Here is a 12,894-nt window from a genome sequence, read left to right as displayed (position 1 = left end):
TTCTTAAAAAGGATTATTCCCCAGAGCGAAAACCTCCTTTTGTCCCCCCAGTCCCTTCCCAAGTTTAAGATGAGGTGTTTAAGTGCCACTTAGTGGCTGTCTGGAGCAAATGTAAGATACTGCGATTGCTCTGTCAGTTTTCACCTCTTCTGCTGCTGCTGCTTTCCACCGGCAGCAGAATTGCTCACCTTATCGTGAAGATAYGGAAGGCTTAATCTAAATCTGCTTGACATCAATTAAAAGACGCTGTTGGGCTTTCAATATGAATTTCAGTACTGTCATTCACATTTTACTTTTTTTTTTTCCAAATTGTCCTACTGAAGTTCTGTTTGGGTTCTCCTCATGGGTCTTTGGGGTTTTTTTTGTTTTGTTTTTTTCAATATTTTTGTGATAATTGCCTCAAAAATTATTGAATGAGTTTATATTTTACTATGCAACAAGAAGTAAGTAAGTACTAATGCAGCAGTAAGTAAAATCTGTAGAACTGAAATACTACTGTTTCTGGAGTTTATTCTTGTGTTAAATTCCACAAAACAAGACATGTTTAAAACTGGCTAGTGTTTGACATAAGCCACTGTTTTGGGATGTTTTAGTTCCCCTCARCAGTATATCTGATAGATGCGTGAAACATTAGCTCTCAGTATATGTGATGGATGTGGAAACATTGCTATAATATGCTTGTATGTGTCTAAGGATGAAAGTTTTTCTTCTAGAAACTTGCAGAAGTTCTGAATATTCTTTACATGTATTTTATTAACTGTGTACCAAACTAGATAGCGTCCTTAGGATACATAAGCATATAGTAGCAACTTATTAGATTTTAGTGGGGACAGCTCTCAAATGAATAGCTTTTACATCTCTAAGTGCAYGCATTGCATGTATGCAGATTTCCTCTTTACTGGGAAGAGATTTTCAGTGGGCTTTCTGCWGGGAGTTTGTGTACTGCAGAAGGCATGCTCTAGGTTTTTCTTCCGAATGGAGYTGTCTTTTTTTTCCTTCTGTTTCAGTTTTTGTGTTTAATAGACTATCTATATGCATGCTAGGTTTGGAAGAGTCAGAAAAGTTGCCAGGAACCTGAAACAAAACACAGATTTCTGATTACATTTCTTGTTAATGTTACAGAGCACAAACTGTCAAGGTTTTGGGATAAATTCCTTTGCACATGTTGAGATGTACTTCCAACAAGCCATATAAAACCTAGATACATGACAGATTGTTTTTTAGCCAGATAACCCTCAGTGACCTGACTTGAAGTAGACATGCTTGCTCAGGCACGTCAGCCTGTTCTGGAAGTCTTGATGCCAGCTTGAAACATCAGCTGAATTAGACTTCCAGGTCTTTGTCTTAACTGGAGTTGTGAGTGGAATCAAAGTACTTGTATGGGGACGACATTGTGGATCTACAGTGAGAAAATGTGATACTCGATTCTTATTTTTTCAAATTCTTGTTGGTTGAGTGTATATTACAGYTTTTTGCATGCTAAGAGTAAAAGCTGGGAAAATTAATTAAAGCTGGCCTACGTTCTACTCATAAATCATAATTGAAAGCAATGGGACACTTGAGAATTTAATATACCCTGAAAGAAATGTCCTGTTCAGTATCTTTATCAAAGATCTGGACAAGGGGATTGAGTATATACTCAGTAAATTCATGAATGAATTTACCCCCAAACTGAGTGGGGGTGTTGATCTGGAGGGAAGAAGGCTCTGCAGAGGGATCTAGACAGGCTGGATAGATAGGCCAAGGCCAATTACATGAGCATGGCAAACTGCTGGATCCTGCACTTATGTCATAACAATCCCAGGTAGTGCTACAGGCTGGGGACAGAGTGACTGGAATGTGGCCCAGTGGAAAAAGACCCGGGGGTGCTGGCCTACAGTTGGCTGAACATGAGCCAGAGTGTGCCTGGGTGGCCAAGAAGGCCAATGGCACCTGGACTGTGTCAGCAATAGTGTAGCCAGCAGCACCAGGGCAGTGATTGTGCCACTGTACTGGGCACTGGTGAGGTCACACCTCAAATCCTGTGTCCAGTTCTGGGCCACTCACAACAGGAAAGACATTGAGGGCCTGGACTGTGTCCAGAGAAGGGCAGTGGAGCTGGGGGAGGGTCTGGAGCACAAGTCCTGTGAGGAGCAGCTGAGGGAGCTGGGGGTGTTTRGCCTGGAGAAGGCTCAGGGGAGACCTTCTCACTCTTTCCAACTACCTGAAAGGAGGTTATAGTGAGGTGGGGGTTGGCCACTTTTCCCAGGTCACAAGTTACAGGATGAGAGGAAATGGCTTCAATTGCACCAGGGAAGGTTTAAACTGGATACTAGGAAAAAAATCATCAGTGAAAGGGTTGTCAGGCATTGGATCAGGCTTCTCAGGGAAGTGGAAAAATCACTGTCCCTTGAAGCATTCAAAAAGTGTGTGCCTGTGACACCTGAGGACATGTTTTAGTGGTGAAYGTGGGTTAATTGTTGGACTTGATGATCTTGCAGGTCTTTTCCAACCTAATTCTAAAAGACCTGCTTAGCTGACTTCTGGGGTTCACTTACTCATTTCAGTCTTTGCACCTGTGAATACATTCAAATATGTGAGKTAAGACTTGCAAATTATTCAAATATGTGAGCTCAGACTTGCAAGTTGCAGTGGTATCTGAACTKACCAGATCGGTTCAGTGAAGAGCTCAGCTGTCCATCTCATCCATCCAGCTTTGTGTAGCTTTCTCCTAGAATGCCAGTGTTCTAAGAATACCCAGAAAGGAGGAAATGGCAGAATTGACCTATGATTATTTTGTTGTGACTTTATTTATGTATTTATTTATGTGTTTTAGTAGTGCACTGCGTGTCAAATAATATTTTAGACTTCATTCCTAAAAATACACGGACATTTCCAGGTTTTACCACCTCCATGAGTCCTGCATGAAATGATGCAGCTATCTCACATTCTTGGTGATATGACATGGTTAACAAAACCTGTGGTGAGGGACTGTGTCCGGTCTGTGTGGATCTATGTTTGTGGATGGCTGACTCAGCACGCAAAGGCTTCCATTGTTCTGGCAGAGGAGCGGAAGCGCAGTCAGCACATGTGGCTGAAATGTGCAGTGGTGACTTACGGTAGTATATCCTGAGCCCTTTGAAGCGATGCAGCTTTATCAAAACCACAAAAGAGCCATAAGCACAAATCCCATTGCTGTATTTTAAAAGCCTTCTATTGTGTGTTACATTTCACAAATGTGTTCCAGTTTGTTTTTTAGGCGTCAAAACAGAATTGTCTTAAAATAACGAAATGTGGAATGTTGTTTGTAATGAAACCAGAAACTGCAAATCTCTATATGGAAAGCCAGCCGAATCATGGGGAAAGGGTATTTTTCATAGTGATAGAGACAGTGTTTGAATCTTGGTTTTAAAGGTGGTTTATYCCATTTTGTGGCTTTCACTGTAATTGAAAGACAATATGACAGCCAAAAATACAAAAGCAAGGGTCCACATCACTGGCAAAGATACACTCAATGGGTTAATATGCCCGCAGAAGAGGGTAGGAAGGGGAGAGATAAGAAACAGTAGGTTAAAAATGTGTGCAAGAGAACATTGCTGATAAAAGTTTTCCACTTTCAAGACAGCTGAGAAGGAATAAAATGAACAGCACAACATAGTAATATAAAAATCACAGATAATTTAATTAAAAGGTAGATTTATATGCACCATACAAAACTACTTTACATGCAAATTAYGATACTAGTAGGTTCCAGTGGTATTCTCAATTCTGCATTTTACTGGAAATATCTAGGGAAGGACTGTGCTGCAATTTGTAATCAAATGGAAGGCTGGTAATGAGAAGTGATGCAGAGCAAGGGCTGGGCAGGCAGCTGAGTGCACTTCTTAATCAACTGCCAGGGGCTGCTGAAGTCCTCAGCTGGTTGCTGCAGTTCTCCCACCAGGGTTTTGTTCAAGAACAGTGGAGCAGGGAGGCTTATGAGGGCAACAGAAATTAAAATGTCTTCAGCTTGATTCTGGAAAAGAACAGGACAACATGGTATTTGTTTCCTCATTTTGTTATCTATGCTTAAGATGCTAAGGATATAGTAGCAACTTGGACTGTGATTTTAGTGGGRGTAGTTCTCAAATGAATGGTTTTTACACTAAGATGCTCATCATGTGTGAACTGCAATATAGCTCCATTGTCTGTAGGAAAGTTCTGGACCTTACAACTACTGAGAGATAAATCTGGCCTGATAGTTTTTATTGTTAAGCAATTCCCTGTAAAACCAAGAATATTTTGGTTTGGTGGTAGAACAGTTAACATCTGTTAACTGTTTTATATTAACTGTTGGTTTTTTCAGTTTACTGAAATGGGGGTGGCTTTAGGGTATGTGAACTACAGTGTAAGCCCATTAGAATTCATGTACTGTCTTACAGGRATTATGGCTGAATTAAATTATGAGAAATCAGTGCTGTTAGAAGTAGATTTGTTAAGTTATTAAGTGAATTGGGGAGAACTGAGAAGACTGGCTACTTTTCATAGCTCTCCGTACTGTGGAACTCAATTTACTTCCCTTGTCTCCTACTGTTGCAACTGAAGTACACAAAATAATATGCTTAGGGCAGTGGGACTATTGTTGTATCTACAAATACAATTAATTGAATTATGTGAACAAAGAGCTAGGCTAAGATGCTGTAAAATTATGAATACATGATTGTTTATTTTATATTACTCATTACTAGAGTGTTCTAGAAGGCTAAAGTGAATATGGACTAATTAAACTGACATGAAGGCCCATGTAAGGGAAATAGGCATTCCTAATATACATGTCTCCCATGGCATATGGGGAATTGATAAAATTAGAATTATGTTTTGATTTTAACCAGTCAAATGAGAGTTGTCATGTTCTGTTCACAGAACTCAATACTTTTAAGACATTTTTTAGTCTATCATTTATCTATTATTGGAAGTAGAACTGCTTAATAGTTTGGGKKTTTTTTTCTCACTGTGAAGTAGTGCTTCTTTACAAAGGAAATGGGAGCTATCTTCAAATGAACTGTCTAACTTGAGTTAATAATATAAGTTTCAAGATCAACAAACACTTTWAGGATAACTTTTAATTAACTGCATTTTGAAAATGTTTCTTAAACTTTAAGAGTTTTTCTCCTGAGTCCTGTGAGTGCTTATCACAAGGAAGCAGCAGGAGGCTGATAGAAAAGGGTGCAAAGTCCTTCCAGGACCATGTATCTAGTACCAGGGGACATAAATGGTCATCTGATTTTCACATCTTTCACATCCCAGTGCCAGGAGATGTTTTAAATAAGAAGTCTTGTATAATTAATATTTTGTAGTCTRTCCAGTTGTGTCAGGGTGTGTGTTGTTGCTGTGGCATCGGCTGCTGTCCCTCCAGAGCTGCCTCAGCATTCTGGAGAGCTCAGCTAAGTTATCCCTCAAGTTAGCTTGGTGACACTGAAAGGACCAACAGTTACTGCCCTACAAGGAGGAGAAACAGGAGGTTTCCAGCTGTTTCAGCTACAGTGAAGACTTAGCTGATGATCTCAAGGGCTTGACCTGTGTGTTTGTCATTGCAATGGAGAGCATCCCCAGTTGTTCTGAGCTCTGTGATTTGCTTCTGCAGTTTCCTAGTTTGCTCTGCCTGTTCTCTGCTCTTCCTGCTTGTTTCACAGCTGCCAGAAAACCCTCATTACTAAACAGAATAAATGCATGGAACCACTGATGTCTCTCTGGCAATTCCCKACTGCTCTCTGAGTTTTCCCTGTTGATCATTTGCCACATTGGTCTTGTGGTTTTTTTGCATCCAACTATACAGATCAAAGTGATTTCTTCACCAAAGCTCTTTGTAAGTCATGCTTTGGACTTATCTATAGATTCAGGCTGTGGTTTTCCACTCATTTATAGAAATCTGATCATTTGATCACAATTAGATCACTCAACAATGCAAATTTCATCTGGGTCCAATGCAGACATATGATTATGCTTCAGTGAAATTAGTCAGAAGCCGTGGCAAAGTTCCTGACAACTTTAAGCTTTATCTTGCTGTCTGGGGGAAGACAATATGCAATCCAGCATAAAGCTTGCCAATCCAATGTTTGCTCATCAGTGTTTCTGGAAGTGTTTGAACTGGCATGATGATTTCAATCCAGATGAGCATTTTGCATCAGATGACCTTAATGTTTATGAAGAGGCATTAATGGACCTGAAAGCTAGATTGTGTTACAGTTACGCTATATATAGTCTTGGTTACCTTTACAAGATTATGGGTTCCACATGCTGTGAGTAGTATTTTCTCCAGTCCCTTGTTTGATTAAGGATTTCACCAAAATCCTTCCACTCTGAACTTTCTGGAGGTAATTCTAAAAAATGATCTGTTCAAGATAACTGACTGTTCATCCCAGTGTCTGCCATCATCCACAAATGCCTTCTAACAGGGCATAAGAAAAACACAAATCATTTTCTCTAGCTAGAACTTTCCAAATGAAAAAAAAAGATTGCCTAAATACTTCTTTGTCCAAAACAGACCCATGGGGAAGARTCTGAAGATAATGGTAGCAAACTAGGAAAGCTACTTCAGCCTTATAAGGTGTTCGATAATCTCATACTCTTGTGATGTCAATCCAGTTGATCTAACCTTGCCTCTAGGATAGTACTTGCCCAAGGACTTCATTCCACTGTCARCTGAGCAAYATGACCTCTGTGCTCTTCCACTTCTCTCCTACAGGTGTAGAATCCTCTTTTCCATCACAGATTTTGCTTTCYCTCAGTCCTCTTCCTGAGGTGCAGKATCCCAAATGAGCCTCAGCACATGGAAACCCTCTTACACTCAGACACTGTTAGAGAGAGGAAGGATACTGGTCATAGGGAAAAGGATAGATAGCCCATCACCAACACCACTTTTCATTCCTGAGCGGGAAATGCCAMTATCAGTTGAATCAAAGCRATTTAGCAATTACAAATTTTGTGGYGGAAAAGACAATTATATGTAAACTAAACCTACAGGAGAGRTTGGAAAATACTCTGCTCCTGAGTCAGTTCCCAGCAATCTGGTGAGGAACTGTTCTCTTCTGTCTGCCACACAGGGAATGAATTGCATGTTATCTCTGGGCACTGACYCAGTGTCAGCATTTTTTCACACTTGCTACTGGTTAGCAAATRGCCAGAACACTCTCAAACAGTACGAAGATTATCCAAATCATTGTCATTTCTGTTACTGCTGAGTGTCTAGAAACCACCAAGAAAGTCATCCCAGGTGCTTTGGTGGAAGCTGGATTTGATCTTCAGCATATGAAGTGGGCTCCTATGCACTTTGAATTAAACGGACAGCCACTGCCAGTCTGTGGTTAGATGTCAGGTCTTGCTGTTGACTTTGATCAGGGGCTGATGCAGATTTGGTTTGGTGAAGTCAAATGGTTTTGTRATTTTTTATTTTGATTATTTACTGTGATTATTTTATTTTGTATCGAGAAAAAAGTTTGCTTATAATTTAGCCAAAAGCAATAACAAAGCTTACTCTTCTCTTCACCATGGTATCTATTCAGAAGCTACACGGTCAGGCTTGATTGTGTCTTTGGAGAGGATGAAATCCAGATGATTCATTACTCTGTTCCTTTGATATATTCATAATTTTTTGCATCTTGCATCATATGAAGATGCCATAAAAGCCTGGTGTTTCCTTAGACATGTTTGTTTTGGTATGTTTTATTRCAGCTGTATCTAAGACCCAAAACATTATTACATTTTGAATTCACATCACAAACAGTACTCTCACAGTAGTTACTTTCTTTCTGTTTTTTTCCTCTGATAAAGTAGAAACCATCACTCCTGGAATGAGAAACAATGAGACCATACTCAGGGAAGTCGTAATGAACAGTGAGAAATAAGTGATAAAGGATAAAACTTCTGCKTGTTTTTAAACAAAGACCAAATATTGAAAAGTGATAATTAATGGCAGACATACTTTTTTTCTCGCATTTTTTTCACCTGAATTTGTCAAGACCTTCTTGTGTACTGGGAGGAAGCAGAGAAATGAAACTTGTAACTGAATGTGGACAGAGGGGGTAATTTATGAGAAGAATAACTACCAAAACATGTTTAAGCACAATTCAGAAGAAAAAGCTTCAAACAGGAATGGGGTCTGCTTTAAAACCACCACTAGAGTTAACATAAATGCAACAGGACAGCCCAGTTCTTAGGTACCATAGTTGTGGCTTTACCCTGCTAATGTGAGACATCATTCAGTGGTTACATACTGTGAAGACTCAGAAAAATATTTGCAGCCAAATTTCTCCAACCTAGAGAAAGTTGAAATCAGAGGAAAATGAGTCAGAAATATTCCTCTTCCGAGTTAAAAGGTCAACTGTACCCTCCTTTCTTAATATTTCCTTATGTCTCCCTTCTCTTTTCATATCTCTTTCATTCTCCAAGTGACTTCTTTTAATGGAGAAAACTTCATTAGAGAAAAAATAATGGAGGTACTTGTGTATGTGTAAATTTATGTAGGACAKCTGTAAAACAGAAAGATCGCCTTTCTGATGATGTAAGCTTTAAATTTTGCCGTTTTAAAAGTGGTGTTTTAAAAACAGCCACAAATATCTTGCTAATATTTTCCATGATAACATGGAACAGCTCATAGGACTGAGGGGTTTGTTTTGATTTTTAAAAGATCATACACTTAGATAAGATGGTGTCAAGTGCTACTTACTGGTTATGCAATACAGATGTTATTCCCTGGCCCCGAATTTTTCCATTTACCAAAAATGGGTATATAGTATTTTTGGAGAGACGSTTGTCTACGCAAGCCAAACTTGAAATACTAAAATACAGAGGTTCTGTTTTTACAAAATTGAACATCCTGGAAAATGAATGCAGTTATTGTTCTCACTCCATTCTAAATACATCTTTCTCGGAAGGTACGCAACACAGTGACCTTTTCTTTACAGTCAAGAAYTTAATGCATTGCTAAATGTTTTTTATAGCTGAACACTTAAGCCTCACTTCCAGCTGTTTCCCAAATGTCAAAGTGTGCCCACTCCTCCTTCCTTCAAGGCTGGCATCTATCATCTTTGTTTTAATAGATGAACTAAAGCAGACAGCAGTTATGCAGTATGCCTGAAAGTCATATTAACAGCAGAAGCTGGAATTCATTCATTGTTACTCTGTAATACTGTTCACACTCAGCGTTAAGAGAAATGAGACTCTTGAGACTCATGCTACCATCAAATATAGTGGTTATACTGTACAACTWTGAGTAGCACAAAATAAGGAGCATTCTGCCTTTCTTTTGCCCTCAGTTGCTTTATGAAATAGAAGCAGACCCAGTTCTGTAGTTCAGATGGTAATACTTCTAATGTTCTTGTCAGGTTGTGAGTTTAAGGTCCTGCAAATAATGTCTTTTTTTCATGTGTATGCTCTGTACATCATGAACAGTAGCAGCGGTGAAAATTTCTCCCTCTAACATGCCAGCAAAGCCCTTAGAGGCTGCTATCAGAATGGGTGTCAGTCATATTTAGTCATTTATTGGGTTTATGGCTAAGAACATATGTACAATCAAATRTCCAAGGCCACAATCATAATAGCCAGACAGAGCCATTGGCCATCCTTGTGATTTATCTCTGCTTTAATCTGTAGAACTATTAGAAAATGAAACTCTATTCTCCTTTTATGAAAATCTGAAAAGTATTTGTTAAGGTTTTAATTTCAGAAACTGTAGCTTAGGTACAGCCTGAGAAGAACTATAACTGTGTTGCCCCCTCTCCCCCCTGCTGCCCATTACAGAYGTGCAGCAGTGCTAGGGCACTCACCAGCACGGCATTAGGAGGTGATAGAGCTCTCTGGCAGCTCACTGCCTTGTTTGCTTTTGCATGAACTAAATGCAGGGCTGCAGGATCATGCAATCTAGGGCAGGGRCCAAAACTGCCCCTTTTCTGCCTGGGTGAGCTGTGAGATTGGCTCTGCTTCTCCCCAGCCCATATGCACGGATGTCACTCTTTCGCTCCTGYTTTCATTTAATAACTCAAACAAATGGAGCAATATCAGCTCTAACCTGGAGATCTTGCCATTGGCCGTAGGTGTGCAAGTGCAAGCAGATGCASGGCACTCTCCCAGTGGAGTAGCTGTCTCGGTGAGAGAGTCTTTGAGCRAAACGAAGAGGTGAATTTGGCACTTCATCATCTAACTTTGATCATTTGAATTTTATTGGGAAGAAGTGCACAACAGACCCCTCTCTTTCCTGTTAATTCTTCATGTTGTTTCTGTGAGGTGGTGGAAAAGAAAGGGCTTTTTGTTTTAGGCCCRGTGGATTATTTCCTGTGAACTCCAAGCCTTGTTTCCTTTCCACGTTCTTTGCCCCTCCTCAACTCATGAAAATCAGTTGTTTTCAGGCAGCCCTACAGCCACCGAGTAGGGGAGGGCGATGTTGACAGTCGGCTCAGCCGGAACMAGGACAGGAATGAACAACATTCCTGGCTGAGTGGCAGGTAACATCCTTGGACGTGCCGGGAACATGTACACTACTGTCTTCCCTTCTACGACAGTCTGATTTCTGGAAGTTGAGCTGCTAGTGTGTGATGTCGAATGCCATTAGCTAACACGAATGACAAGCCTGACTGGAAGTGTAGCATTTCACAGTGGTTTCAAACAGATGATTTTTCGCTCGATCCTTTAATCTTAGGAAGTACTTCGATGTCAGGATGTTCCCAGAAAGTTTTAGTTACGAGTCCTGTGGTCAGCGCTGAATTACGTGGCCGGGCAGCGCGAGTTGGTTGTCTGCGTTGCCGGGCGCGCTGCCGGAGGGTAACCCCGCTCCTTTCCCGCCCGCCGGCCACGGGCGGCCGCGGCTCAGCGCGGGGAGCCCCGCCGGAGGCGGAGCGCGGTGGGGGCGGGACGCGGCCCCGGCCCTTCCCCGGCCCTTCCTTTCCCTTCCCGCCCCGCAGCCCCGCGGCTGCAGCCGGCGCGGCCGAGGGCAGCGTCCCCGGCACGGAGAGCTCGCGGTGGTGCTCGGCGGCGGCGGGGACGCTGCGGGGTCTGCGCGGGCCGGCCCCACCCGGCGCATGAGGCGGGGGCAGCGGCGGGCGGAGAGGCGCCGAGGAGCGGCCGGAGCCGGGGATCGCCGCCGGCCGCCGCGCCGGAGCCCCGAGGATGTCACCATTGTTCAGCTGGGTGGCCAAGGTAGGCGGCGCGGCGCCCGCTGTCCTCCGCGCTCGGGAAGTAAAGTCCAGCCTTAGTGCTTGCAGAGGKTCGCGTGTAATTTCAAGGCAAGACAGTCATTTCTGGGAAGGGAGCAGAGCCCTACGGTATTGTTCAGCTAGGGAAAAGGAGGAGCCCTCAAAGTTTACAGGAAAGTCAACCTGCTGTCAGACGTGGCTTGGGTTTAGGGGCTAAAAGCGAAGCTGCAGGTCTGGCCGACTTGTTCTACGTTGCTGAAAGTCTGTAAAAGGGGAGAACTGTAATTAAAACTGCTCAGGAGGCCTGATCTTAGTGCCTGTTGAAGTGTAACGCTGCTTGTGTACTCTGGGGAATGTGTAACAGCGCTCCCACTGTTTGTTTTGCCTCTTTTTCCTTGGTTTTTGTCATGCTCTGAATTTGTGAAGAACAGTAAGTTTGATTTTAATTGGACACTTACATGTTTAACTATGATAATGTCGTGCTGGCTTCTTCATCTTTGTCTCTAGGGCTTCAGTAGGATTTTGCACTGTAACTGTGAAATTATGTATGAATGCGAAGCAGTAAAGATGCTTAAAGATCTCCAGAATATAGTTTTAAGCTGATGCTTAAAAACATTCAAAAGTATCAGTCATTCTGTATTTAAAATGAGCTGCAAATGGTATTCTGTCTCGAGACACAATTTAACATATAGAAGAGGACAAGTGTGTGAAATAGCTGTATGACAGGCAAGAATTGTAGGTTCCTTGAATTAGTTGGGAAAAAAACTTTTATCTTCAAATTTAACAGACAGCATAGGCTACTAGAAAGACCACATTCTGGTTCTCACATTTCCGTGGTTCTCYCTTCTGTGTTGTCAGGTGTAAATGGTCAGTTGCTTAATTACTTCTACGTTCCTGTTCCTGAAGATTTAACAGGTGAAATACTAGTCCTTGGAAGATAGCAAGAGGGAAATACTTGATAYGTGACTGTTTCCTTTGTTCAGATTCTCAGACAGAAGGATTTGCTCTATTCTGTCTTGAAAGGAGCTCACTGAATTTTAGACATACCAAAAAATCAAAATGTATTCTTCTCTCTTTCCACTTTTGTTTTTTTCTCTGAGGGAASACCTATTAGATGGAGCACCTGTGGTTGCCTCTCCTGACATGCCTCAGACTCTGTCTCATGCATCACATAAAGGCCTGATTTGCCGTGTTATCTGAGAGAATGATACCAGCTGATGTCCATGCCAACCCTTATAAATGTGCCCATCTTCTATCCAGGTGGCTGCTGTCAAGAATGAGTGATACCATCGAGTAGATACTTCAAGGATGCCCGCAAGGGCTGGTCCGTTTCCTTCTCTCCTTGTTCACTTGGAGAGGAGTTGGTCTTGGAGGAGGTCAGAACTTTTAGCACATGGAGTTCGCTGTGTTTTTAGAGAAACAAGCTCTTACGGAAACACTTCTAACTGCTTTTAGGAGTGCTTTCTGGATTTTCAAAATTAATTGTTTCAGTGCTGGTTCCTCACAACTATTTAGTTTTATTCTTTTGATGGCCATTAATTGTCAGCACTAATTTGGGAGGGAAAGCAAAGCAGTGTACTTAGAAATATAAAATGAGGCTTGTTAATAGAGAAAGCTTTCCTGCCTGCCAAAATCTGATCAGTAAAAATGTAGGAGCTATTGCTGTGGGCTTTCAACAGAAATGCAAGCATTTGCAGTTATTATAAGATGGTGGCCCATTCTGGAACAGGGAAGGACTGTGGGATGGGGG

At 41.7% G+C, this 12,894-nt stretch overlaps 1 protein-coding gene across 6 annotated transcripts in view; it reads left to right on the top strand.

Moving 5' to 3' along the window:
- TBC1D1 (TBC1 domain family member 1) overlaps nt 1–12,894 on the top strand; it is a 101,255-nt gene that overhangs the window by 19,982 nt on the left and 68,379 nt on the right. Inside the window, exon 1 of one of the 6 annotated variants that reach the window (XM_057371664.1) lies at nt 10,924–11,148. The exons of the other annotated variants lie outside the window; for them this stretch is intronic. Within the exon in view, the coding sequence (XP_057227647.1) occupies nt 11,119–11,148 (30 nt within the window). The 5' untranslated portion in view covers nt 10,924–11,118. Of the gene's footprint in view, nt 1–10,923; nt 11,149–12,894 lie in introns of those variants that run through there. 6 annotated transcript variants of the gene reach the window in all.

Source organism: Malurus melanocephalus, unplaced genomic scaffold (assembly GCF_030028575.1).
Source record: "Malurus melanocephalus ecotype Western Australia unplaced genomic scaffold, MMel_1.1 scaffold_151, whole genome shotgun sequence".
NCBI lineage: Eukaryota > Metazoa > Chordata > Aves > Passeriformes > Maluridae > Malurus > Malurus melanocephalus.
The sequence above is the reverse complement of the archived record's forward strand: the minus strand, read 5'-3'. Positions and strand labels throughout refer to the sequence as shown.